This window comes from Hesperophylax consimilis, chromosome 16, assembly GCF_061612785.1.
Source record: "Hesperophylax consimilis isolate HC1 chromosome 16, BYU_Hcon_1.0, whole genome shotgun sequence".
In the NCBI taxonomy this organism is placed as follows: domain Eukaryota; kingdom Metazoa; phylum Arthropoda; class Insecta; order Trichoptera; family Limnephilidae; genus Hesperophylax; species Hesperophylax consimilis.
Window position 1 is genome coordinate 33766389 of NC_142851.1, and position 26323 is coordinate 33792711.

Consider the following 26323-nt stretch of genomic DNA (forward strand, 5'->3'; position numbering starts at 1 on the left):
TTGATTTATATTTTTATTATTATTATCATATTGCTGCCTTTGCGGTTGGCTTCGATGGATCTGACTGGATTGGTGTTGGTTATTATTATTATTATTTTTATTGATATCATAGTTTCTAAAGTACTTTGCATTTTTATTTCTGTTAAAATTAAAGTGTTTTTGGGGCCTGGCGGGGCACCCACCGTAATTCGCCGTGTGCGCCCCTTCGCACAGGACACATTTAGCCGGGGTGTCTCTCGGCTTTTTGCATTCAGAGAACCTGTGAGGTCCTCCACATTTGAAGCAACGTTCGCTGCCATGGCAGCACGTTGCAGAGTGGCCGTGCGCCTGGCAACAGTAGCAGTGTCTCACTCTACCCTTATTACGTAGAGACTCGACCTGAATACGCAGGCGGAAAATTGAATTAAGATCGTTGAATATTGCTTTCCCCGCTTCATTTTTGGTGAGCGTGACCAGAACTAATGGGATTGGTTTTTTCGACCTTCCGTCTTTCATCCTGTGAACTGTAATTACGGGGAACTTTCGAATAAGTTCTTCCTTGATTTCATCAGAGGAGATATCCTCCGGGATGCCTCTGAGGACGACCCTCAAAGGCTTCTCTTCAGAGAGCCTGAAGGTGTGGAATTCGATTTTCTTGGCCAGAAGATTCCTTGTGACTGCGTGATGGTCACGTGGCGACTTTGTGATAATATGGAGACCTGTCCCCATATTTTTAGCCGAGAAATCGATTCCTTTATCTTCGAGAGATCGAAGAAGGGCAGTGGTTTCGTTTTTTTGTGTAGGACAATGTGAGGAAAGGCCCCGTTGCTTGGGTGGAAGACGTAGGGGTCGGAGACGGCGACCTAAGCGGAAAATTTATTAGCGAGAGCCGGACTTTTTTTTGGGTACCGAGGAAGAACGCGGAGAATTAACCGGTGTCAGGGAACCGTTAGAGTTTGCGCCTGGCTACTAGCTCGTAGCCTGACTCATCGGAGGAGGAAGCGCAGTCCTCCATCCTAGGTTGTGGTGTTCCCAGCCACGAGAACTACTCGGTTGAGAATGGATGAGGGGCTGTTTGGGAGAGGATTCTACGGCCTCCTCCAGGTAGGATTTCAGTAGGTACGATACTGGCGAGGTGATCTTTCTCATCAGGAGAGAGATCACGCCCTAGACGGTTCGTCATAAAGGACCTGATATCGGTCTCGAAGGGTCCTTGGTAACAAGACATATTTGATTTGATTTATTTTATTTTAATTAAACAAAAATAGAGACTTTAGATGAGCTTGGTTACTAAGTTTACTTTGAGTTTATTTTATGTTTAATTGAACCGAATACATATAAGAATACGATATTAGAAATATGTACACGGACTGTGCTATTGTTTGAAGCTATCGATATCGATTGTATTCGCAGACTAGCGCGGAAGAAAGGGCCTTTGAAATGTGGATATTATACACGGTGTCCGGAAATTTGTAGTACAAGCGGGAAACTGGTGAAATGCATTTGAGGTATAACATTTTTTGATTTGAGCTGTCGTTCATCTTATATCGAGTTTGCTTCGAAAATCGAGTCCAAAGTTGGAATTTTTAGGTCAAATTAAAAAAAAAACCGCCATGGGACTAACATAAGATGTATGTAAGCCTAGACCTGACTCCAAAAGTTTTTAAAAACTTTTTAGTTGCTGGAAAAAAGTTAAAAAATATGTTTTATGTTGCTAATCTTCAGATAGAAAAAAATCCATCCAATCTAAATACCATGCCGTGTATTCTTGTACCTCTATTATTTATGTATGTATGTATTTATACAGACGCATTCTCAAAATACGCTGAACCATCGATCAACCAATTTAGAAGTTCTTCAACAAATTATACAAAAATTGTTAAGAAGATCTAAAATAAAGATAATTTCTTATCTTGGTAGGAACGAAGCGTACAAGATGAACGAAATGATAACTCAAGCTTTAAAGAAGCTATGTGTAGTGAAATAGTTGCTGCGCGTTCCATTAAAAAAGCACTAATGATACATAATGAAGACTAATAATAATTTACAAGTTGTAACATTCGTCGTGTCATGTCGTTAGTTATTAAATTACAAGTGCTAACATTCGTCGTGTCATGTCGTTAGTTATTAAATAACAAGTGGTAACATTCATCGTGGCATGTCGTTAGTTATAAAATTACAATTGGTAACATTCGTCGTGTCATGTCCTTAGTTATTAATTTTTGCTTTTTACATTAAACTAATTTAAAATGGCAATTTATATTACATTGTGCGACCTACAATAATTACAATCGCACATAACTTATTCAATAAATGACTTCCACCTTAACATTAGTTTTACTCGATGACTTGGATTTCTTCGCTATTTAAATATGTTACAATGTCTTTGTATATTATAAGCCACCCACTCCCAAACCAAAGGGAGATTTACTGCTCGTCCTTAAAAAGTATTTTCCTCTGCTTGTGATCGGAGAATCCTCCCCCAACAAGGACACAATTCTTCCTCTGCAACCTCCAGACTGGAACAATTGCCAACTCTCGCATTGACTTGCCATGAATGCCGTACCATTTGCGACAGTCTCAGCGAAGATCATGATGCTTCTCGTGTGACTGCAAGAGATTGAAGAACATCCTGGCTGTGAACCAGAATCGCCGTTCACGTAGAAGTCTGCGTGACCTACATTATCCTGAGAGAAACTCAGGATTGTTGTGTGGATCGCATCTACATACATAGCGTCGTTCTTCGTGAGTTTCGGCCGGCTTGGAGATGCAAAGCAAACTGTGGCAGGATCTATAGCTGTGATTCTGGTTAGCATAGCACCCCTTTCTCTCTGGAAGATCCTTCCAGCTACTCCAGCAAATTGTGCTCCGAGGCTGTATCCCACGATGTGGAAGCTGTCGTAAGGAACACCTCGATCCATCAATTCCATCGTGAACTCTGCAAGAATCCTTCCCAAGTAAGGAGTCAACCCAACTGCTTTTACATAGTCGTCACTCGTGTAGACATTAGAAGCAAATGAAAGAAAGTTATATCCTCCCCGTTTGAAGTAGTTTTCAGCGATCTTCTCAACGTTTGTTTCGTCTGGGGTGTTTCTGTATCCGTGGACGAACAGTATCGTTTTGAAGGATGGGTTGAATTCCTTTGATTCCAGGAGGTATTGGGGAGCTTCCAGTATCTTGTAAGATATGAAGCCTCTGTCAGTGTACAGGAAGAGTCTGACTTGGTTCTTGTCCACGGTGCGCTCCAGTCGGGATCTGTACAGCGAGTTTATGGCGTCACCTGAAACGAGAACATTCGCTTAATACTTCATAGAAATAACTGTAAAAATTTGGACATGGGCACTACATTCATTCGACGATGATATCACCATGACATTTTAAATTGGGAGGCGGGTTTAAGTACCGCCGACCCGGGAATTCACCGGGGAGACTTGTAGAACTAGTATCTCAACCGATCGCCTTGCGCCGCTGTGGGAGAGATATATTCACATGTCCGTCACTCCTGGACACACTGATCCCTAGATTCCTACTCAACCTTCACACCCTTTACCTTCCCTGAACTTCCTCTCCTTGCTTTCCTTAAAAAAAGACTCTCCACACAGCATCCCAAAAGATGGGTTTTTTCTCCTCTGTGGGGTTAATGTAAAAAAAACATTGAAATCTCCACCCACCACTTTTAATAACTAATAAGATTAACCCTTTTAATAATTGATAAAATATAAATAACATTAAAGCGCAAAGCAGAATAAAATTAAGATGTTTACCTAAAAATAATTTTCGGCTTGCTTCTAAAGTGTTAGGCGATATAAGACTCTCACATTTTAATTATTTCTGATGAACGTATTACTAAAATCTCAAATGTTTCTAGAGGGATCCCTACGGATGCAAGTTATTTATATTTAATGCGAAGCTTAATGCTTAATAACTATTTTGATTGATCTTTATAACGAATTGGTGTACATTATGAATACCAAAAAATATGCCTAGATAAATATAAATTAAAGGTTTTCCTATCGTTTCGCTTGAGTAGAATACAAATAAAATAATAAATTACTCAATAAAAAATATAAATTTCAACTACTAAAAAAAATATTTCTTCAATAGAAATGTATGAACTCGTAAAGGAAACAAAAAATACAGTATTATAGCTAAGATTATCTGTGACAGATTCACCTGATTAACTTTTTGCTTTCTTATAAAATTATTTACAAAATAAATAAAAATAAGTTTTGTGCTTAAATCGAACGTTTCTAGACTCCGTTTGTCAAGCGATTTTAATGCCTATTACCTACAATATAAGGTACCTATACCAAGAATATACACATTTTTGGCTTGTCGCTTCCTCAAGATTAATAAAAACAGGACCATACCATTAAAATATTTTATGTATAAATTTTATTTGAAAATTTTATAAAACGTTTTTTAAATATTTAAGACAATATTAGTGATTTCTAAACGAAAATCTGAAACAGAAAAATCAGAAAAGGAAACGGTCACATCTGGGACTCGAACCCAGGACCCTTGTCTTTCCGGGACAGTGCTCTACCGACTGAGCTAATGGGACCCTATTCCCCTCGGTCACTTTTAACTGTATCAAACTTCGAATAAGAACCACCAACATTGTCTTCATTTTTTCACCGCACATTTTTATTGGCAACTATCTTTATGTATGATCGCAAGATTCAACCCGAACTAAATGCAATCCAGACAGCGTCTTTTTAGATAAACCTATCTTATTTTTATTTTTATTTTAGAATAAAATAAAAATAAAATAAAATAAAAATAAGATAGGTTTATCTAAAAAGACGCTGTCTGGATTGCATTTAGTTCGGGTTGAATCTTGCGATCATACATAAAGATAGTTGCCAATAAAAATGTGCGGTGAAAAAATGAAGACAATGTTGGTGGTTCTTATTCGAAGTTTGATACAGTTAAAAGTGACCGAGGGGAATAGGGTCCCATTAGCTCAGTCGGTAGAGCACTGTCCCGGAAAGACAAGGGTCCTGGGTTCGAGTCCCAGATGTGACCGTTTCCTTTTCTGATTTTTCTGTTTCAGATTTTCGTTTAGAAATCACTAATATTGTCTTCAATATTTAAATATTACAATTTGAGGTTTTACTCAAAAAGTTATTCCGAAAAATAAATAAACGTTTTTTAACATTAGTGGTAAGCACCAGATTTTATTTTTCTATGCGATGCATTAATAACTTTCCGGGGGATTCCTCTAGGAATATTTGTGAATTTAGTAATACGTTCATCAGAAATAATTAAAATAACCCCGTACTTTCTACGCCTGCTAGGGCAAAGTCGACCGTAGGTCCGTCGATTACGCCGGGCCGCGCGCCGTATATTGTTTTTACGCAACTTCATCACTTATGTCGTTAAGATTCCCATTGTATTTTAGAGATTTGATAGGGCAAATTCAACCGCCGGTCTGTTCAATACACCAGGGCCGCGCGTCGCATATTTTTGTGCACGGCTGCTTCACTTATGTCGTTATGATTCTGGTTTTATTGTAGGGTATTGTCTCGCATAAAACTCTTTTGTACCTTTACGATATGATTTTGTTCAGAAGGGGCCAAAATAACAGAGCTATATTCCAAGATACTGTGATCATGTAAAATGCTAGTAAATATAATTCGTAATCTCTCTATTAATATCAAAGTGTTTTCCAGATTATATCTCTTTGTCTAGAAAGCACTGAAATTCAACCGAATGACGTCAATGTTCGGTATTAAAAATCCATTATAAATAAATTAATGACGTGAGATCATTGTACTTCATCGCGTAGGACTTTGACTTGCTCAAATTATAATATTTTATCAATAACGGAGATACTCGTATTTTTACGTATTTAAAATTACTTGAATAATGTAAATAAGCGATTACTTGAAGTCGGTGACACGATTCGTGATTGAAGAGGTTTCGAGAGAAATATATGATTTGTTTAAATGAAATGTCGTGATTTCTTGTGTTGATTGAGTAATTGCAATCAATGTCACAGCAATCAATGTATATTGAGAATGACCCCACATTACTAAATCCTAAACCACAAGTTCAACATGTTTCTGCTAGTTTTTCAACATAAATGCAGTACAACCCCGATTTACGAAGATAGATATTGAAAAAAACTTCCAGGTTAAGGTTAGGTGGCGTTAATTGAATTATTTTATGAAAATACACTTTTTGCAAGATAAGCTTCAAAATTTTAAGACAAATTGTTTGTTTGCGCCCGTACATAAGCAATATGAATATGAATAAATAGTTTTATCCGCATAAAAACACAATTCTTTCAAGAAAGGCATACAAATACAATATTCAATCAAATGGTTTAAATAGTAGAAGTCGGGGAAGCCAGAGGAATACTTGACGCAATATCTCTGCACTGGAATGAGACACGGAGTCGAATTAATATCGATATAATGTAGTTTTTCAACAATAACATTGTGGTTTATGAAATAATGGTGGAAGAAGTCATCGGAGACATCTGAGGAAGATATTCGCAATAGCGAAGCATTGCCGGGTCCGCGCTAGTGTCTAAATAGTATCAAATAGAGTCGCTATCCGCGTCTGTCTGTTTGTGCGCTTAGTTCTTCTAAACTACGCAACGATTTTGATAGGATTTTCACTGTCGTTTAGAGATTTTTTGGCATATATTTTAAACATGCATATTATATTTGTAGAAAGTAAAGAAAAGTCAATGATTTGTGATAAAAAAATATTTTCGGGCGCTTACATTGCTAACGCTGGCTAAACCTTATGAGATACATCAAAATAATGTCGAATGGAATTGTACATCTTAAAAGGGCCTACAGAAAAGTCTTTGGAGGTATATGTCTATCTTTTAAGGATAACCCTCAGCACCGCCGGGTACACATCAGCTAGTTAAAAATAAAAAAAGCATTTTACTGAAATTACTAGAAATACTAAGGTAAAACCAATAGTGATTTGTTATCCTTTTAGTAACTTTTCAATGGATTTATTGTAAGCCAAGAAAAATCATTAAAAAAAGGTTTTTTAAACATCCTGGATAAGCCGTTTCCCGGTTAAACCGAATACCGTAAATCGAGAGCCGACTGTATTACTACCAGGCGTTTAACGACCATCGAAATAATAATATGATCTACGCATCGGCACCTCATTTTACGTCATATTTTTTTCAGCAATAAAAAACGGTCTCTAGGTGAAGAGATCGCTACAAAACTCAAGAATGTTGAACGTAAAATTCCACTTTATAATGATTACTAAATTCTAATCTATGCTGACAGTGACCCTGGTATTAAACACACAGAAATATTACTTTTTTAAACATGTAGCAGACCTACTACAAAATAAAATTACACTAAAATTTATTTCCTAAATATATTATTATTTTTATATTTTTGGAATAACATAATGAGTAAAACCTCAAATTGTAATATTTAATTATTGAAGACAATATTATCGATTCTCAAACGAAAATGATCTAATATCCTTGAAGAATCTTACGATCATACATAAAAGATAGCAGCTAATAAAAAAGATGCGCTAGGAAAATGAAGATAATGCTGGTACTTATGATACAGTTAAATTTGACCGGTCTTGGATTATTACTAAGGTCCTGCGTTCAACTTCTAGATCCAAACGTATCTTTTCTGTTTTAAATTTTCGTTTGAGAATCGCTAATATTGTCTTCAATGATTTATATATTATTATTACTAGCTGACGTGTACCTGACGTTGCTAGGAGTTATCCTTAGGAGATAGTCATATACCATCACTCACTTTTCTGTAGGCCTTTTTAAGATATACAATTCCGTAGTACATTATTTTTGATGTATCTCATAAGGTTTAGCCAGCGTTAACAATATAGTGCTCGAAAACATATTTTTACGACTTGATTATAAACATAGAATTTTCTCTACTTTCTTAGAATAAATGATATTGAGAACCCATTCAAAATCCATTGCGTAGTTTAGAATAACTAAGCTCACAAATAGACAGACGCGGATAGCGATATTATTTTATACTATTTAGGGAAGAGATTCTGAGGCAGGGATGACGAACTTATTTGGGATTTGAGAACAACAAAACAATTTATAAAATATATTACTTACAAATTCAACAATAACTTTGAGTGTACATTTGAAACTTTGCAGCTAAGACGAGCAGTAGCTGACTCAATATTTATACACAGAATTTAAAACATTGACATTGACTGTACTGAACTTCTGTCCCTTATTAACTTTAACATACCTTTGATACCGAAAATGTTGCTTGTGTTGTGATGGAGGACTTAGCCAGCCGAGGAATCGAACACGCGACGCTCGGGTGAGACCCAAGCGCTATGCCCACTCAACCACTGACCGGTCAAAAGACATACAGTGCTATTCCACACGCTACATTATAAAACAAATGCAGCATCCAATTCGACAATTAACCGTGCTCTTCATACTCTAAATAATATTTGTCTTAACTCTAACATTGACATTTTTTCGGATTCACTGCCCAAATTCAAACGTGGCATCGTGTCAATAATTTAAACTATTCGATGCGCATACATCTAGACACACACACACACACACACACACACACACCCTCAAACACTCTCACAAACATTACACACGTCACACACACACCTATAAACTACACACGTCACCTGGTAATTAAGGAATAAACATACCACTTAGCAGACATTACAAGGAAACATATCATAGGTACCCAACATGAAATATCTTATTCCCGTATATTGTTTCATCTCTGTAAATCATTTACTGTTTGTTTCTATAATATAAAATAAAATAAAAATAAAATAACCCGAGATTTTTATTGATCTTTGTCTGACGCCTGAAGTCAATTTAACTAAACCGCGGAAAATATTTGGACAATCAATAGTTCATATTCAGCAATCAAAACTTTAACAAAGCAATTTCTCATGCGTTATTTGACCAACTTCATGGACAAACATAATTGTTCGCAAAATTACAATTAAAATTGCAAAAAAATTGTTTCGGCAACCGTGTTACGTTCTTTCCGATAATGTGTAATCACTGCAATTAAGAACGCTTTGACTTCGAAATATAGTTTCTTCGTTAAAATTTGGTTGCTTGATTGTTCACACGTGATGCCATACAGTTAAAAACTATAAATGTTAACTATTTAGTCAGTGATCTTGCAATTAGTGACTAAATAGTTAACATTTGTAGTTTTTATAGGTTGCGAGATCACAACAAAACAAAACTCGAGTCGATTGTAAGCATCTCCGTGTGGGAATACATTATAATTTATATCGCTGAATATATTTTTAAAAATTTAAATTTAATTTTTAATATTTTGTCATTAAAATGACGATTTAAATATTATTGGATATTTGATTTCCGGGAGTGAGTATTCAAATGTTACCACAATTGCACAAGTCTTGGAATGTATATTTTTTAAATTTATTTGATGGCTTTGTCATAAAAGTTTAATACTCGTGAACAAAGTCTGTTTTTAATACTTCAAGTTGAATGTCAAAGTACTGTACAAACGGATGCATTTGTAGTCGCAATAAAAAGAACGAATCATTATTGTCAATGTGTAACTGCATGACATATTTATGTTGATTATTTTATTCCAATTTTAAACATTTCCGCAACATAAAAGTATCAAAGTTCGCAAAAAAATTTCAAGCTTTTCTGTCTGAACGCTTGTATTTGAATAATTTATGTATTTTTCAGAATAGCTTTTATTAAACATATATGGTTACCGGACAACTACACACAATAACTTTGCAACACACTTTTAAAAAGTGATATAAAGTCATGAAAAGTGATGAAACAAAAACTATTTTTGTTATTTGTTTTTGGGGTGTTATGCCGTGTTGCGCTAACTCCTTCTTTAGCCAACGTTTCGGACAGCATTGCAGTGTCCATCATCATGGCAGATGTGTTATTTGGAAATAAATTTGTAAATAACACATCTGCCCTGATGATGGACACTGCAATGCTGTCCGAAACGTTGGCTAAAGAAAGAGTTAGCGCAACACGGCATAACACCCCAAAAACAAATAACAAAAATACTTTTGGCCGTGAAAATCTAAAATCATATTAAACAAAAACTACGTTAAGTTGGTTAGGTTTATAGGTTAGTGTTTTTTTTATCCCTTTTAAGCCCCCTCATACCCAATTTCTACCAATTTATACTAAGTTTCTCGTTAACTCTTTAAGTTTTAAGTTCCAAAAGTTGTTTTTGAAGATAATATCTATACATTTGTTATGCCCAAACGTTAATTATATGAAATTCCCTCGACAGAACAAAAATCGCAAAAAGACCTTAAAAAATTATTAAAAACATGTTTTGTTCTGTTATTTAATTTGTAATAGGCATGAAAAAATTTACAGTGTATCTTTAAACGCGACTAAAGCATTTGAGCCGAGATTTTTGCTCTATTTCAAACGAGTCGTGTTTTATTAAATATTTTCACCATTTTCGCTTAATTATTGTGATGTATGGTAATAAGTTGGGTATTCAAGCGATAGATGGAACTAGTCAGAAAGCTTACTCCAGAGTCCGACAGATGTCGCTAGAGTGTAGCAATTGCCTGTGGGGTATCCTTGTCAGACTTCAAGCTTATAGAAACAGAGAATTACCAACCCTCGGGTAATGAACAGTGTAGCTAAATTCAGACTTAATTATTGTACGTAAATAAACGCAAATTGTAAAGAACCTTTTACTTTATCAAGAGTTCTCAACACACTAAATCTGCAAGTAAAGGCAGAGATATAACAATTATTATCGTTTTTTTTAATATTAGCGCGCTCTCTCTAACATTCGTATTTACATATCTCCCTTTCTAACCATCTTTAAATGCTTACAACGTGATTTTATATCCCATGGAGCCGATTTATGAGATTCAGTAAATAACAAGGACCAGTTATTGCACACGTTATCTTGAATAATGATAATATAATATTAACTTTGAAATTTGTTGAGTTGTTAAAATTCTCTGTTATATTCCAATAGTATTCATTGTAATACCACACTGAGATTAATCATTCAATTTGTATGACACTTTCAATATCAAAGATTGTAATATCTTAATGATCGTTTATGGAAATTACAAGGTGAATATGTTAATAGTAATGTAAAATACTTATTAAAACAACATTTTTATCCGAATCACAGGAAATTAACAACATAAATCCATAAATGTCCAATTAATTATCATGAACTTTACTAGCAAGAATGACTAAAGAATTCTGCGTAAATCATATAATTACGTATAAATATTTCCATTATTAATATACATGACGGTAGTTTAATATATAATGAATTGTTAAATTATTACTAGCTGTAGTGTACCCGGCGTTGTCCTTAGTTATCCTTAGGAGATGGACATATACTGTTCGGGACATTTCTGTAGGTCTTTTAAAGATAATCAATTTCTTAGTACATTATTTTGATGTATCTCATAACGTTTAGCCAGCGTTGGCAATGTAAGCGCCCGAAATATTTGTTTTACGACTTGATTTCAAAACATCGATTTTTCTCTACTTTCTATAAATATAATAAGCGTGTATTATATACATAAACCTTCTGGAAGAAATTCTCTAAATGAATGTGAAAATCCCACCAAAATCCGTTGCGTGTTTTAGAAGAACTAAGCGCACAAATATAGAGAAGAAAGCTACTTTATTTTATACTATTTAGATTTAGCAGAGACGGGACGGTGTATTTTTGGCGCCCTTGGCAATTATTTGGAAAATTGCTTCCACATTAAAATTAATATTCCAAATCTCTAGTATTTATGGTGCAAGACAACCATTCATAACTGATTAACTGTGTTTGGTGACCAGATCTGAACAATCAGATTTTTCTCAACCTCATTATAATCCCATCCACTTTCACTCCCTTTAGCCTCGCAAAATTTCCCAATAGCGTGGAAGACACAATCCTACTAGCTTCCGGCAGTTGGGACTCTTGAACATTTTTTATTTTTAATATGTGAATACCGCCCAAGAGTTCCAACTGCTCCTAACCGTCAGATGCCAGTGAGAATATGGCATCCTCGATTGGGGTATCATGTGGGTAGTGGGGAGTGGAAGCAGATGGGGAAGATGAAGGTGGAGTAGTACCTGGCTATTCAGAACTGGTCACTAAACACGGCTAAATCCATTTCAAGCAACGTTTCAATTCTGAATGGTGGTCTTACACCAGGCGATACTGAGAGTATCTCCCACTCTGGAATATGCCCCAAGAATACTGTATATTATTTTAAATGAATGAATTGTGAAATAACACAAATTCGTCAAATAAAAGTTACTTGCGCACGCCGGAAAATGAGCCCGCAACCTTCAAATTGCCTGTCCAGAACCTTACCCCTCGATCAGGGAGGCTGTTGTAATGTGTTAACTTGTTTTAAATCGGTGTTATATATTTATATTACATTAGTATATTCTGTATAATTAAATTTAAATATAGAATGCTTACACCTTCTGAAACGGTTCCATGCTAACTCAACACAGTGACTATTCAACACACTTTTAAAAAGTGATATAAAGTCATTAAAAAAGATGATTTTTTAACCTAACCTAACCTACTTAACCCAGTTAATAAATTTTTTGTTTCGTCACTTCCCATGACTTTATATAACTTTTTAAAGATGTGATGAATTATCATTTTGATGATTTATCCGGTCACCTTCTGAAACATTTGGGATATATATATGTCACTTTATTAAACAAATAAACATACTAAGTTCTGCTTTCTGCTGTGAAACTGTCTGTGAGTGATTGTAACTTTGGTTCAATCAACTCGGATTTATTTTGAATTTGAAGTGTCATTTTCAAAATTGGAACTGATTGTGTGAAGAATTCAGACAAGCGATACAGTACCAACCTATTAAGTAATATTTTTAACAGAAAATAATATTTTTTGTCACTTTCAAAATTTGAAGTGATTTGTCAAGAATTCAGACTATCCCGTGATTTTTCACGGGTCTGCGCCAGTTTAAAATAACGAAATACAGTAATGTAAAAAAGGAGCATAATATCAACACAAAACGTTCAAGATTAGATCTCAAAGATTTCAAACGTGTTTAATAGTAAAGGTGTTAAAATTTATTTTTTCTGATAGTAAAATAAACGAGCTAAAAATTAAAATAACTGGCCTACGTGAAAAAAGTAAGATATTTCGCTAAAATTTGTCAAAATACGAGTATATAATCTCCTTTGAAACCACAAATCACGTTTTTTTATATACAATAAATTAATTAAGACACATAGTAATAATAATTTATACAAACTTTTACCACGCTGATACCATTGATGATGGGAAGCTGAGTTTTTAGGGTTATAATACTTGATAACTATGACTAACGAATAGTTTTTCTAAAAAACAGTCGATAAATATATAAATATATTTATTTTTTACATTAAGGTCCTTCGTCCACAGGGATACGCAAGTATCCGATACTCGACGATTCTAGTATCTTTTGACGACTACCTCAATACACTTGCAGGGGGGTTCTTACACAGGTACACGTTGCCGATTTTTCGGTGACGCCAGTCCTCCACGACCAGCCTGGAGAAGTCGTTGACAGAGCAATTAATATGACACTGATATAGACATTTTGTTACAATGCGTTGGGCTTTAGATCAATGTTAGGAACAAAACCTCGACAATCTCAACAAAATTGTGTGAGTGAGGTTATGGCAGCTGGTTTTGGCGTTTCGAGAGGTGGCGGCTACGCGGGTCTCGTGATTTCAGTAGAGTACACAACATCAGTATCGGATACTTATTCCTGTGGAAGAGAGGACTTACTCTAAACAGTAGCAGTTTTCAATTTGGGAGGCGGGTATCGGAACCGTCTCCCGGGAACCATTTATTGGATAACCAACACTTCTGTCATAGGTCACCCCAAGTGGATCGCTAGGTTTGGTGACTTAGCAGAGGTGTAAGGGTTCATTCGGGTCTTGGCGGCGGGTACGTCTGTCCACCAACTGCGTGGCAGGCCGGATTCGGAGAGACTGGTTGAGGGAGACCATTTGACCTCCCCAACAGGACTTTCTCGGAACATCGCCTTCCACCGCAGTAGGAGGGATTATACGTCCGTCACACCTTTTCTTTTTCCTTCCCATAAATTCCTCTTTCATTTCTATAAAAAGACCCTTCATACAGCATCCCCAAATATGACAGGCCCTGAGGGAAATTATTTTCCTATGTCGTCTCTGAGGATGCTAGTGCAGGGTCTTTTTGAGGAGATGAAGAAGTGAACGTGAAAGGTTTTGATGGAGGTATGAAACACAGATGCCGGCAGATCATTCAACAGCCGAGCTGTTGAAGTCAAGAACAAGTTGTAGAAACGACCCGTTCTCGTGTGACAAATGTCAACCCTGTACAAAAATGTATTCGCGAGTTTGACGTGTTTCCCGATTATGCTCCGGTGCATCTTCCATTTAAATACCGGTAAGACAAGGACGATATTCCCATCTGACGGCTGTGCTTTATAGATTGCAATCGACTCCAGATCAGAATAATATAATATATTATGGAACAAACATAGATTAAAAGTGCTTTGAGAACGTGTTTCGTCATCCAACTATAAGCCTAAACGGGGTCTATATTTCCATACTGTAATCTAACAACTCAACAAAATGACAAATCAACACACCGTTAAAAGTTATATAATGTCATGAAAACTTAGGAAACAAAAACTAGGTTACATAGGTTTATAGGTTAGTTTTTCCAACGCTTTAATGACCTTATATCACATTATAATAATAATAATAAGACATTTGGGTAATTTAAAATTCCCTACCTTTTATGATTAGAATAAATAATAGCACAAGAAATGTCATGTGGACGTGTTTAGTGATCCAATTATAGGCCTAACCGGGGCCTATATATCCATACGGTAACCGAACAACTCCACACACTATATTAATATTCAACACACCTTTAAAAAATGATAAAGAGTCATGAAAAGTGATGAAACATAAACTGGGTTACGTAGGAGAGGTTTATAGGTTACTTTTTCATTCTTTATATCGGTTTATATTGTTTATTTGTCATTGTGATGATTTATCGTGGAACCGTATGTAAATTCTTGTCTTATTTTCGAGAGTTGGTTCATTTAACCCTTTCATACATAGTGTTAATTCAAATTAACACGAACTTTTTATTGTGATTTTTTTAACCGCAATTGTAGCAATTTAGAAAAGTAGGGTTTTTGTTTTTTTATAGCCTGTTATCTTCTCTGTGGTGTCTATTTTTTTACGCTTGCATGCAAATCTTATTCCTGCCACAAAAAAGATACATATTTTGACAGGTGCAGATTGTGCGTTCCATCGAATTTCTCCCGTCATTGATTACTTAATTAAAGGTGAGATATCAATATTTTCTAGTCGAATTACATATACTTTAACACATATATATATGTGTGTTCTATAATAATAACATCAGTTCAATTCACTGTTCACAGTTATTTTGTTAATGTATTTCTATATGCATTCAAATAAACACTGGTAGTGACGGGCATATTTTCGACAGTGGAGAATTTTTAAAGGTTTTTATCCTCAAATATTTCCTAATTTCTGAATAAATTCTGGTCAAAATGTTATTTGTTTCAAACCTTACAAATTATCGTTACATTGTAAATGTGTATTTTTGGGATTAAATAGTTATTTGTATTATTTGTGTGTTATAATTATTTTTCATTACTGTTTTGAAAATACCCTCAGGCGTCCAATGTTAAGCCAAATTAACGTAGAATGATTTCTAAAAATATGTAAAGTTGTTGTGCGGAAACAATGATGTGGGTGTGAAAGGGTTAATGTTCCCTACATTTCAATAAGAACAATTACACAGAACAATTTTAATAACCCCAGGACTGATCGTTTTCTTCAGATATCAATTTATTGAATATTAATGTTACCTCGCTTTTGTAATACAAAAACAATTATTGCAGTAATACTCCTAGAGCCATTTGCTAATCACTTTGTCAATAACAATGCGGCGTACCTGTCGGAGATGATCTACAAAGTTATGGCCAGTTCATCTTGACCGCCTTTATCCGATTATTAATATCATTAGAATGTTAATAAATCAGCATTGCTATAATTAGTCAGTGCTTAAATGATTAACGAACAAATTGACTAATTGTTTAACCACCCACTGGAGTTATTCGCAGTTTTGTTAAACTTTCAAAGGCTATTGAAAATTATTACAATCAATTATTAGAGAACTACAACCTATTGTTATGTTTAAATACAATCCTTTGAAAAAATTAGCACCGGTTAGTAAATATAAATAAATAAATGTTTTATTATCTCCTTTTTTGTAACAAATACAGATAATGATATCCTCATTTCCCAACGTCATCTCCCGTGCTGAGGATTTAATTTACATATAAAATTTTAATAGTTTAATATGAAGTAATTATAATAATCAAGAATGTGTTTCTGAAAAAAATAAAAAAATACACAGATTTAGGAAATGAGATTAAAAGAATTTGGCATTATCAAACTATAAAAATATTTAAATTTGTTATTTCGGCTACTGGCATTATACCTAGCTCTCTCATTCAAAATTTAGGCGTATTAGATCTGTCAGAATTTATATATAAAAATGCAAAAATAAGTCATTTTAAATACATGTAGGATTACGAAAGATTTTTTAAATATTTATGTTGAGGGATCAGTAGGATTTATAGGCCCAGTTAGAAGTTCTACCGAGCCGAACCCTCTGATGTGAAAATATCTGGAGTCGGTGAATTATTTTCCCATTTGATCTCTGGTCAGTTGACGTGTTGGTATTGTATTGTTTTGTATTTATTATGCTTATATCATGCAACTGCATAAAGTGGATTGACTAGATGATCATTTGTGAAAAAGTGTGTGGAAAAGTTAGTTTTTCCTGTGGGGAAGATTTGACCCGGACACAGGGTCGGAAAAAAAATTGTAATGCATTTTTTAAATATTTATAATAAACATATTATATAGTGTTTGTAATGCGGTTGAGGGGTTTCGGTTTCAATCTGTATTTAGTGTCAGTAAATTTTATGTTTTTGACATGAAATACCTTAATTTTTTTTAATAGAAACTAACGAGACTTGGTACCTTTGGTTCTAGATTCTAGTTCTAGCAGTCTGTCTCTCTGACACGTGTCTGAAATTGTATCCATCCCATTTTAATTTTGTAATCTGGTAAATACAGTATGGAAATATAGGCCCAAATTAACACGCCCACAACACACTTTTTGTGTTATTCTTTATTCTCTAATTTCTGATCTCTCCATGTTTTGTATCCAGCTTTTATTTGGGATTTACATGTTATGACTTTTGAATGACAGTGGGATTTTTTTGTAAGTAATTTTTTTTTGTAATTTTTTTGTACCTACCATTGTATTTGCTTTGTTGCCCTAGTGGTATTTGCTTGTTGGATATGTTTTTGACCCTGAGATCTTGGTGTTTCTCGTCGTTATTTATTGTATTTTGTATTTACACATATAAATGAGTACTGTTTTAGAAGTTACGAAGAAGTTATTAGATGTTAATCTGTTAATTTAATCAGTATTATATGTTATATTCAGAGATGTGCAAAATGGGTACCCAAAACCATTTGAAATGCAAAATGGAAATGGGTCAAAACTTTTCCATTTGAAAATGCAAAATCCAAAATGGTTTTTAGGAAAGCATTTCAAATGCAAAATACCTATTTTCAAAATGCATTGAAAATTCAAAATGGTTTCTCAGGTCAAACAATTAAAATAATTATAGAATTTTTTCATTTAATAATGGACATCAATGTAGAACAAACATATTATATGATGGTAAATCCAAAAACACCACGACTACGGATTATGAAACCACAAAAAATTTGCGCGGGACTAATGTTGCCAACGTAAAAACATATAAATCTAACATTTAATATTACAGCGTCATGGCCCAATGTTCAGTATTTTTTTGTAATGGGATCACTCAATTGCCAGGGCTTCTACCAGGGAGCAACTTGACAAATGGAAATTATCTCTCATAGCGAGGTTGAGGACCGATTGATATTTGGGGCTTATGAAAAAAAGATGAGTGGAGAAAGTAGGAAGAATGTTGCAACAAAGCATTTAAAATGCAAAATGCAAAATGGTTTTTAGAAAAGCATTTAAAATGCAAAATGGAAAATACCCATTTTGTATTTTGCATTTCCATTTGAAATGGATTTATTTGAAATAAAGCACATCTCTGGTTATATTAATAATTCTTGCAGAAACTTTCAGTATAAATTTAATTTTATTGCTTTCTAGGTTTTAATTAGTGACTTGAATATTGTCTTTCTTTGTTGTTGCACTTCCCCATCTGATAATACCGTATTCTAACAGTGATTGGCAAAGGGCAAAGAGCCATGAAGATCTCGATTAAATCTTCTTTTTAATGAGTACATTCCTGATGGCTTTGAAGAAATAAATTAGTTTTTTAATGAAGACATTCTTGGTGGTTTTGAAATAACTTAATTTTTTAATGAAGACATTCTTGATGGTTTTGAAATAACTTAATTTTTTAATGAAGACATTCTTGATGGTTTTGAAATAACTTAATTTTTTAATGAAGACATTCTTGATGGTATTGAAATGACTTAATTTTTTAATGATGGCATTCCTGATGGTTTTGAAGAAATAACTTAGCTTTTTAATGAGGACATTCCTGATGGTTTTAAAGAAATAACTTTAAAGGATGATTATTTTGATGTTTTCAGTCCATTCTAAATTTAGAATTTGAAGTTGGTTGAGAGGTACAGAGCGTTGGGTTCCCAATGCACCATCAACATTTTCCGCTTATAATGATGGCAATAGAATGAATTCGAATAGTGTCCGGTTATTTGTAACATTTGTCTTTTGAAAAGAAAAAATAAAATAATGTGAAGTTTAATTAGGTAGGTAGTTCTAGCGTCATAATGTTTGCATAGTTTTTTCTATGTGCAATTTCAAGGTCAATGGAATATTGATATCTACAGTCGGTTACATCATGTGCTATGAAGCTTTTAAATATTAATGTAAATGAAAAAAACATTTAAGACATTACGCCATACTGTTAGGTCCATACTAATTAATTGTTTAAAAATAAAATATAGTATTGAAACTCGGGCGAAGCCGGGTTATTATTATGTACCTACCCACTGGTAATGGTAACTGGTAACCCATATGACCGTGAATTTGACCGTATAATAATAATATTTGGATAATTTATATGGCTCCGCTATTGTGAAAAATCACCTCAACAAATATGTTTACTAAATAATAAATACTAAAACTACTGACTTAAAAGTAGTGACTTACGACTAAGGACTGTAACTCTATCTATCTTAAGGTGACACAATACCCTGATAACGGGGATTTGCCCGAAGTTCACATTTTAATTATTTCTGATGAGCTTATTACTAAAATGTTAAATGTTTCTAGAGGGATTCGAAGGGATGCAAGTTATTTATATATAAGATTAATAAAAACAGGACCTTATCATTAAATATGTTATGGAAAAAGGTATGTACATTTTATTAATTGTAAAATGTTGTAAGATAAGCGGCAAGCACCAGATTTTATTTTTGTAGACGATGAATTAGTAACTTCCCGACGAATCCCTCTAGAAACTTTAGATATTTTATTGATGTATTCATAAGAATTAATCAAAATATAACACTCTGAAATTTCCAATTTCTATACCGCTAAAGGAAACACAGCCGTAAGTACTTTAATACTGTAACGCACGCAACTGTATTCGTGTGCAGGTGCTGAAGTACTTAGACCGTTCCAGGCCAGTGTCGGCCAGAGCTCAAGCCGGAAAGGTCGTCTTTGTTCCGGCCCGAATGTACGGTGATTTCTTTTACGTATTTATTTATTTAATCAAACGATTACTTTTAATTCTATTAGTGAAATTTTCTGTTTTTTATAATTTAACTCCTTCCTCAAGTGAGTAAAGGTTTTTTGTATGTTTCACCAATATAAAAGAAAACATTACTTTTTTTCAATTGTTTATACTTAAAATGTGCACAGTGGTCATGTTTCAGATAAATTTGGACATTGTTAAAAAAATATGAAAACAGTTTATTTGGTAGAAGTTTTTTTAATTCTTAAGTTTCTTTATTTTAATATTTAAATATTACCTTAAATATTATTTTGAATAAAAAGTTCCGCTGTTATGTGCGATTTTTATTTGTAATTGTAACACCTAAAAATGATTATCAAGTAAAACTTATTTCATATAAAAAGTATTTCAAATATAATAATTATAAACAATGTAGTTTCTTTTTACATATAAATTATATTATTTGGGTTTCAGTCACACCAATTTTTGGGCACAGAAAAATTGGAACTGATTGTGAAGAACTCCGACATGCCATATATACCTAATATAATATTTTAACCAAAAATTGCTTTACTTTAAAATGCAAACAGATTTTTAAAGAATTAACTGGGTCTGCCCTAGTATAAGGTATTATACAAAGTGACCGGTATAAAATTTTGGAAATTCGAAAGTTTTTTTTCCATAAAACAAATACTCTACATCGAAAGTTTTTCTCCATACAGACAATCAGACATATGTTACCTATAAAGTACCTAAAGTCATTCGAATATTAAAAAGAGTTATTCATCTTTTAAGTTTAGATTATTAGATCATTTGTTGTAGATAGAATTGTACAATTATCTCCCCAAGTTACTGCACTTACTTACGTTGAAATGATTTTCAAATTTAAGGTAAAATTTAACCAATTTATAATAAATCTCTTGGCTAATATATACGTACGTTTCAGTTAAATATGGGAAAACAGAAGACAAAATGAGTTTTATCCCGAACAAAATGACGGCACCAAGGAAAATGCTTAACGGAATTGAGACGGTACTACATAAATAAACACTTAAAAGTAAATTTTTGGGCTAAATTCTCTACAGAACATAATTGTAAAATGACAGCTTAATTAATTTTATATATCTATAAATATGTAGGTATATACATGTATACGCACTCGATAAACTTCCAGCGATTCCTGAGCTTATTCAATTTGGAGTATAAGAAGTACATTCATTTTGGTTTCCGATGACATATTTTTTCCACTTCAAAAGAAAAACAAAGCATTGGACGGTGAAGGTTTTTTGATATCGAAATACTGACATAAAATTTTACCCATTAAATCCCACCTATGTATTGTAAATTCCTCTCGTCCTACAATGAGTTCTGTAACTCATCGGGATTGCTCTAGCAAGAAATAAAATCTAAAATCTGAGATGTAAAAAAACTGTAATGTACGAACTATTTTCTATGTCAAAGTTTTATTATTAAAAATATTTTATTTTTCTATTTTTGTACTGTTTCGTATGTGAAACTTATAATTTTGATATCAAAATACCAATGTAAAATTGTACCTAATTACTCCCACCTATGTATTGTAAGTTCCTCCCGTCCTACAGTGTTTTTTAACTCATCGGGATTGTTCTATCAAGAAAAAAAATAATAACAAAAAAGTATTTGTGATTTATGATTATTTGGGATGCCTTGCATACTGCAGATGATTATATACTGTAGGTATGTAGATACCACGATTTTCAAAACACCATGCAAATTATGCAATTCATTAACTAATGCCAACAATAATGAAAATTATTATTATCATTTTAAATTTATAATTATAAAACTTGTCCGTGTGAAATCAAACTATGTCACACTGTGCGAAATTTTGACCAACGCGGGGCGTAAACGAAATGTTTTGGGCTATAGTATTACTCTAAGGGCTATAGCCGCGCCCACTAAAAACGCCCATAACTGATATTATTTTGACGTCTTATGTCCTCTTAAAGACATAAATATTTAAATATGTAGAAATTTATAACTGACATTAACAAACAATCTAATTTCACTAGCGCCAGAAGAAGAATGAATTCCTATAATATTAGGGTGTTTTTATAATTAATTTTAGAACACGGGTACAAAATGCGCCCAATGGGTTAACTGGATATTAAATGAATGAATGAAATTAATCGTCGATCTTTATCGCATTTAGATGATTCATCTGCAAACAATTAAACCGATTAACGTGTTATATTCCTGCTGAAATTGTCCATTGTCCATTGGTAGGTAAGTCAATAGCATTTTGACTTTATGATATAATCTACTAAAGTACTTTTACACTTTGATGGCTTACATGGTTGATTAGTTACGATTCTTGGCTACAAATCCGGAGGTCGAGGGTTCAAATCCCGGCGGGCGAAAGTAAATATATTGAAATAATTTGTATTATATCCCAATTTTTTCATTTATAAAAAACATAGTATGTTTGAGACACGTTCTAGAATTTTGAGATAATTTCAGTGTCGCCCTGGTGAAGACCACCGTTCAGAATCGAAAACTTGCCAGAACTGGCTTTAGTCACGTCCCCACCTTCCTCTACCCTTCTCCTTTCTCTCACACTTTTTTTACACTAACCCCACATAGGAGGCCCTGAGGAAAATTAATTTCCCTCAAGGCCCATGTCATCTTCGTGTGGAGGGTTTTTTTTAAGGAAAGGAAAGGGAGGAAGTTAGGAAGGGATTGGTCGTAAAAATGTGTATAAGTTTACGAAAACCAGTAAATTGCACGACTAGGTTTGGTTTTTTGTGAGTATCTCGTTTCTGGTGCAATTTTTTGAAACATTTACTGATACCAATTTTGTAGAGAATAAAATTTAAAAAAAGAAGTTCGTTCTGGACGTATGTTTTATGTTTTCATCTCACAAACAACAAATTATGTTATTTTCTGTAAATAAACCATGTCCGGGGGTAAAGCGCGCTAACTCGTGGTTGATTCTACACAATAGTACAAGTAAGAAAGATAAATAAGTTTTTTTCTAAATTCCAACGTATAGATTGTACATTCTGTGGTCTAGAAGTGGGAACTTTAGATCACATATTTTTTGGTTGTCCCTCTCTAAACAAATATCCTCTCTTCTATCAAGCCTTATCTAAAATTGCCTCCCCTCCATTCAACATCTCATCTCTTCTAAGTCTGAACTCGACTCCAATTTTCATTATAATGTTGAAATTTGCCCATTTAAATAAAATTAATATTTAAATTCACCTTTCATTTCTCAATAATTTTAAATGATGGCCAAGAACACCCTTGAAGGGTGAAAGCCAGAAACAATGTTTAAAAAAAGGTAGTTTTTAGGTAAAAAAAAGTTGAATTGTTTAAATGGAAAAATAAATATTCTTCTATTAAAATTATTTTTGTATAGGAAAATAATCATTGGAATTTCGAAAAAATATATTTATTTTTTACTTCTATCATCATATAGAATCATCTCTTGAAGTTAGCGCACTTTACCCCCGGACACCCTGTACATACGGAAAGCTAAGATTTTGTCTCATCTATTCTATGATCTATTTCATAAAATCTACGAAATAGATCAGTGAGAACGGACTCTCTACGTGATTTAAACCCAAAGTTGAAATGAATTCAACTTTCGTCCTATGAAATTGTTCATAGAATAGGGAACCCAGCACCAGTCATTCTAGTTATTAGACTGTACTTTACTTTGTACAGAATGCATTCAAACAATACCTCTTTGTTGTTTCACTTAATTTTACTGAAAGCAACAAATTGAAAACAACACGTGTGTTTATTCCGTGACTCATCGTGTTGAAAAGACCTTAAACATAGCGGAGTGATGCGCAACCTTTTATGACGACTGAAAATTAGCATAAAAATATGTTATCCAGAAAACTGGCATTTATTGATGTAGTAAACGGCCTTCGTGGTCGACGGGTAAAACTCTCGACCATTGGCAAGCAATCTGGAGGTAATCCTGGAAACTAAAGTATATTTATTTGACTGATTTGTGTCATTTCACAATTTATTTATTAAAAAGAATAAATTACTAGAAGCATTAATTACTCGCCTGAAATATCCATACAAATTGAAAATATCTCCTGAGTAAAAATAAATGCTGCCGACGGGAATACATCCGCTTATAATAATTTTTTATCCTTTGTTCTATGCATAAAAACCATGTCTTATAAACATCAGTTTGTCTTATAAAGTTGAGTTATTATTTAATTGTTAATTTTGCCATCTGTACATATGTTTATCCACCTATCTAGTTTCGCCGGTGTACGTCTAGACTAGATGAATGGGCGTGTCAATTTTAAATCCGCCCCAAAGGACCCTGCACTTTATACTTCGTCACCGCAAACTGGCGACAAAAGTCTTGTAGGAAATGCTCATACGACCACCTCATCTCCCTTCTTTCCTCCATGGGCTTAGGCTTTCTGGATGTGAGGCCGATAACAGGGTTCAAATGGACCACGGGTTGTGCATCGCTGACAAAAGTGTTGCAAGAATGCGTTTTTCACATAATATAGAATGCTTCGCGTCGGATGAATGTCACTAGTGACTTTTATTATTAGACATCAAGAAAGTCATTATTCGGTGACATTGTAAAAATGCCAAGTCTCCAGATTCAAGATAATCGTGACTTGGCGTTTGTATATCTAGAACACGATTAAATAATAATAATAGACAGTGCCTTCACTACCTAACCATCAGCTCGGTGCACTCAAGTCCACTAAAGTAATACTTAAGTAATTTCCTAGGCTGTTAAGGATTTGCTACAAATTATAGGTTAGAAATAGATTAGTACAAAATAAAATATAGTAAAAAAAGCAATGTAGGGGAATTACTGTACGTACATTTTAAGTCAGTTACGAGCAGATAGCATGATACTACAATCACCAATAAAATCTATCACCAATAAAATCTGATGTTGAAATATAACCTTCTTAAATACCTACACCTTGGAAGTGAATATTAACCGACTTCCCAACAACAGATCCAGCTGAAACTCGGCAGATATACTCGTTGCCAATGACAATGTATTATATCAACTTTTGATGGTAATCACACACATACAGGCGGACATAAACGCATTTTTCTGAAATCGGATGATATTATAGCAGTTAATATACAAAATAAATGTCGGTCCTTCCCGATCGGTATTTTGCAAGGTTGATAGAGATGCCGACTCCAGTTCCTGGGTAGGAAAATTTATCCACAGTAAAAACAATTTCTTTTTGAGTTTTAAGAGAAATTTTAATATAGATGTATTATTGTAAAAACAACTTGTTTTTTACGGGTTGATTTTGTAATATTACAGTTCCCGTGAGCAATCAGACCATAGGCCCATTGTGCTATTCGAAAAAATTGGCATTATAAATGAAAATATGCAGAGAATCTAATCTGCTGAAAAAAGAAAAATTGCCTGAAACTGAAAAGTTCAATTTCAGTTGGTTTTATTGATTGAATGGATGAATTAATGAAATGGAAACTAACCCAGATCGTGCTGAAACTCAACAGATAGACTCTTTGTCGATGACAATGCATTCGGTCAACTTTTGGTGGCACACACGCATTATTCTGAAATTGGATGACAATATATTTCAAATTTACAGCAGTTAATATGCTATATCCGGTGACCGGATAATTCATCACATCTTTAAAAAGTTATATAAAGTCATGGAAAGTGATGAAACAAAAACTTAATTAGGTTAGGTTGGGTAAATTTTATTTTTCATGGTTTCTAATGACTTTATATCACTTTTTAAAAGTGTGTTGAGTTATCATGGAACCACTATATCCAATTAGAATTTGACTTACATAGGTGTTAGTGTTGCTGATTCCTATCCCTGGGGAGGAAGAATCACTCCTCAGTCAACCAAATAAAAAATAAAGTTTTAAAAGACATTTTTAAAGTTTTTTTAATTTTTTATTTATTTTTTATTTATTTATTGCACAACAGATAGATTATCCAATTACTGTACAATTCTCAATTTGACAATCTTAACACCTATGAAGATAATTATTATACAAAAAAAACTTTAGGCTATTTAAAGAAGAATTATATATATCTAGTGTTTCTGAGATTTCATTCAATAGCACCATTCCTCTTGTCATGCTATGTTGTGCTAGAATATCTGTTCTGCCGTATGGTATTTTGAATAGGTAAGTCGTGTCGACGACTACGGCTGAAGTTTTCGGGCACGTATAAACCATAGCATTCCAAGAGGAACGGGCTATCAATATAGTTATGGATTATGTTAAAACTAAGTATTGCAAGATTTGCATGACGTCTAGTTTCCAAGCTAAATCTATTTGTTGCCTCAAGTAAGTCCACATGGTGCATGAACCTTGGATAAGTTCCATGCATCCGCATATAGACATACCTGAGGAATTTTTTCTGGATTTGTTCCAGCATATTAATATACTTAGTTTGGTGCGGAGTCCACACACCACTAGCATACTCCAGCTTACTTCGTATGACGCCATCAAACATGGCTATCATTGCATCTGGGTCGTGAAATTGTTTACATGT

At 33.8% G+C, this 26323-nt stretch overlaps 1 protein-coding gene across 2 annotated transcripts in view; it reads right to left on the bottom strand.

The window, feature by feature from the left end:
- Positions 1-1956: 1956 nt before the first annotated feature.
- The window catches only part of LOC149417095 (phospholipase A1 4-like), a 32092-nt gene continuing 7725 nt past the window's right edge, over positions 1957-26323 (bottom strand). For both annotated transcript variants that reach the window (XM_089640762.1, XM_089640761.1), the window contains exon 3: positions 1957-3259. In XM_089640762.1, coding sequence (XP_089496888.1) covers positions 2373-3259 — 887 coding nt within the window. In that variant the 3' untranslated portion in view covers positions 1957-2372. The remainder of the gene's footprint in view (positions 3260-26323) is intronic.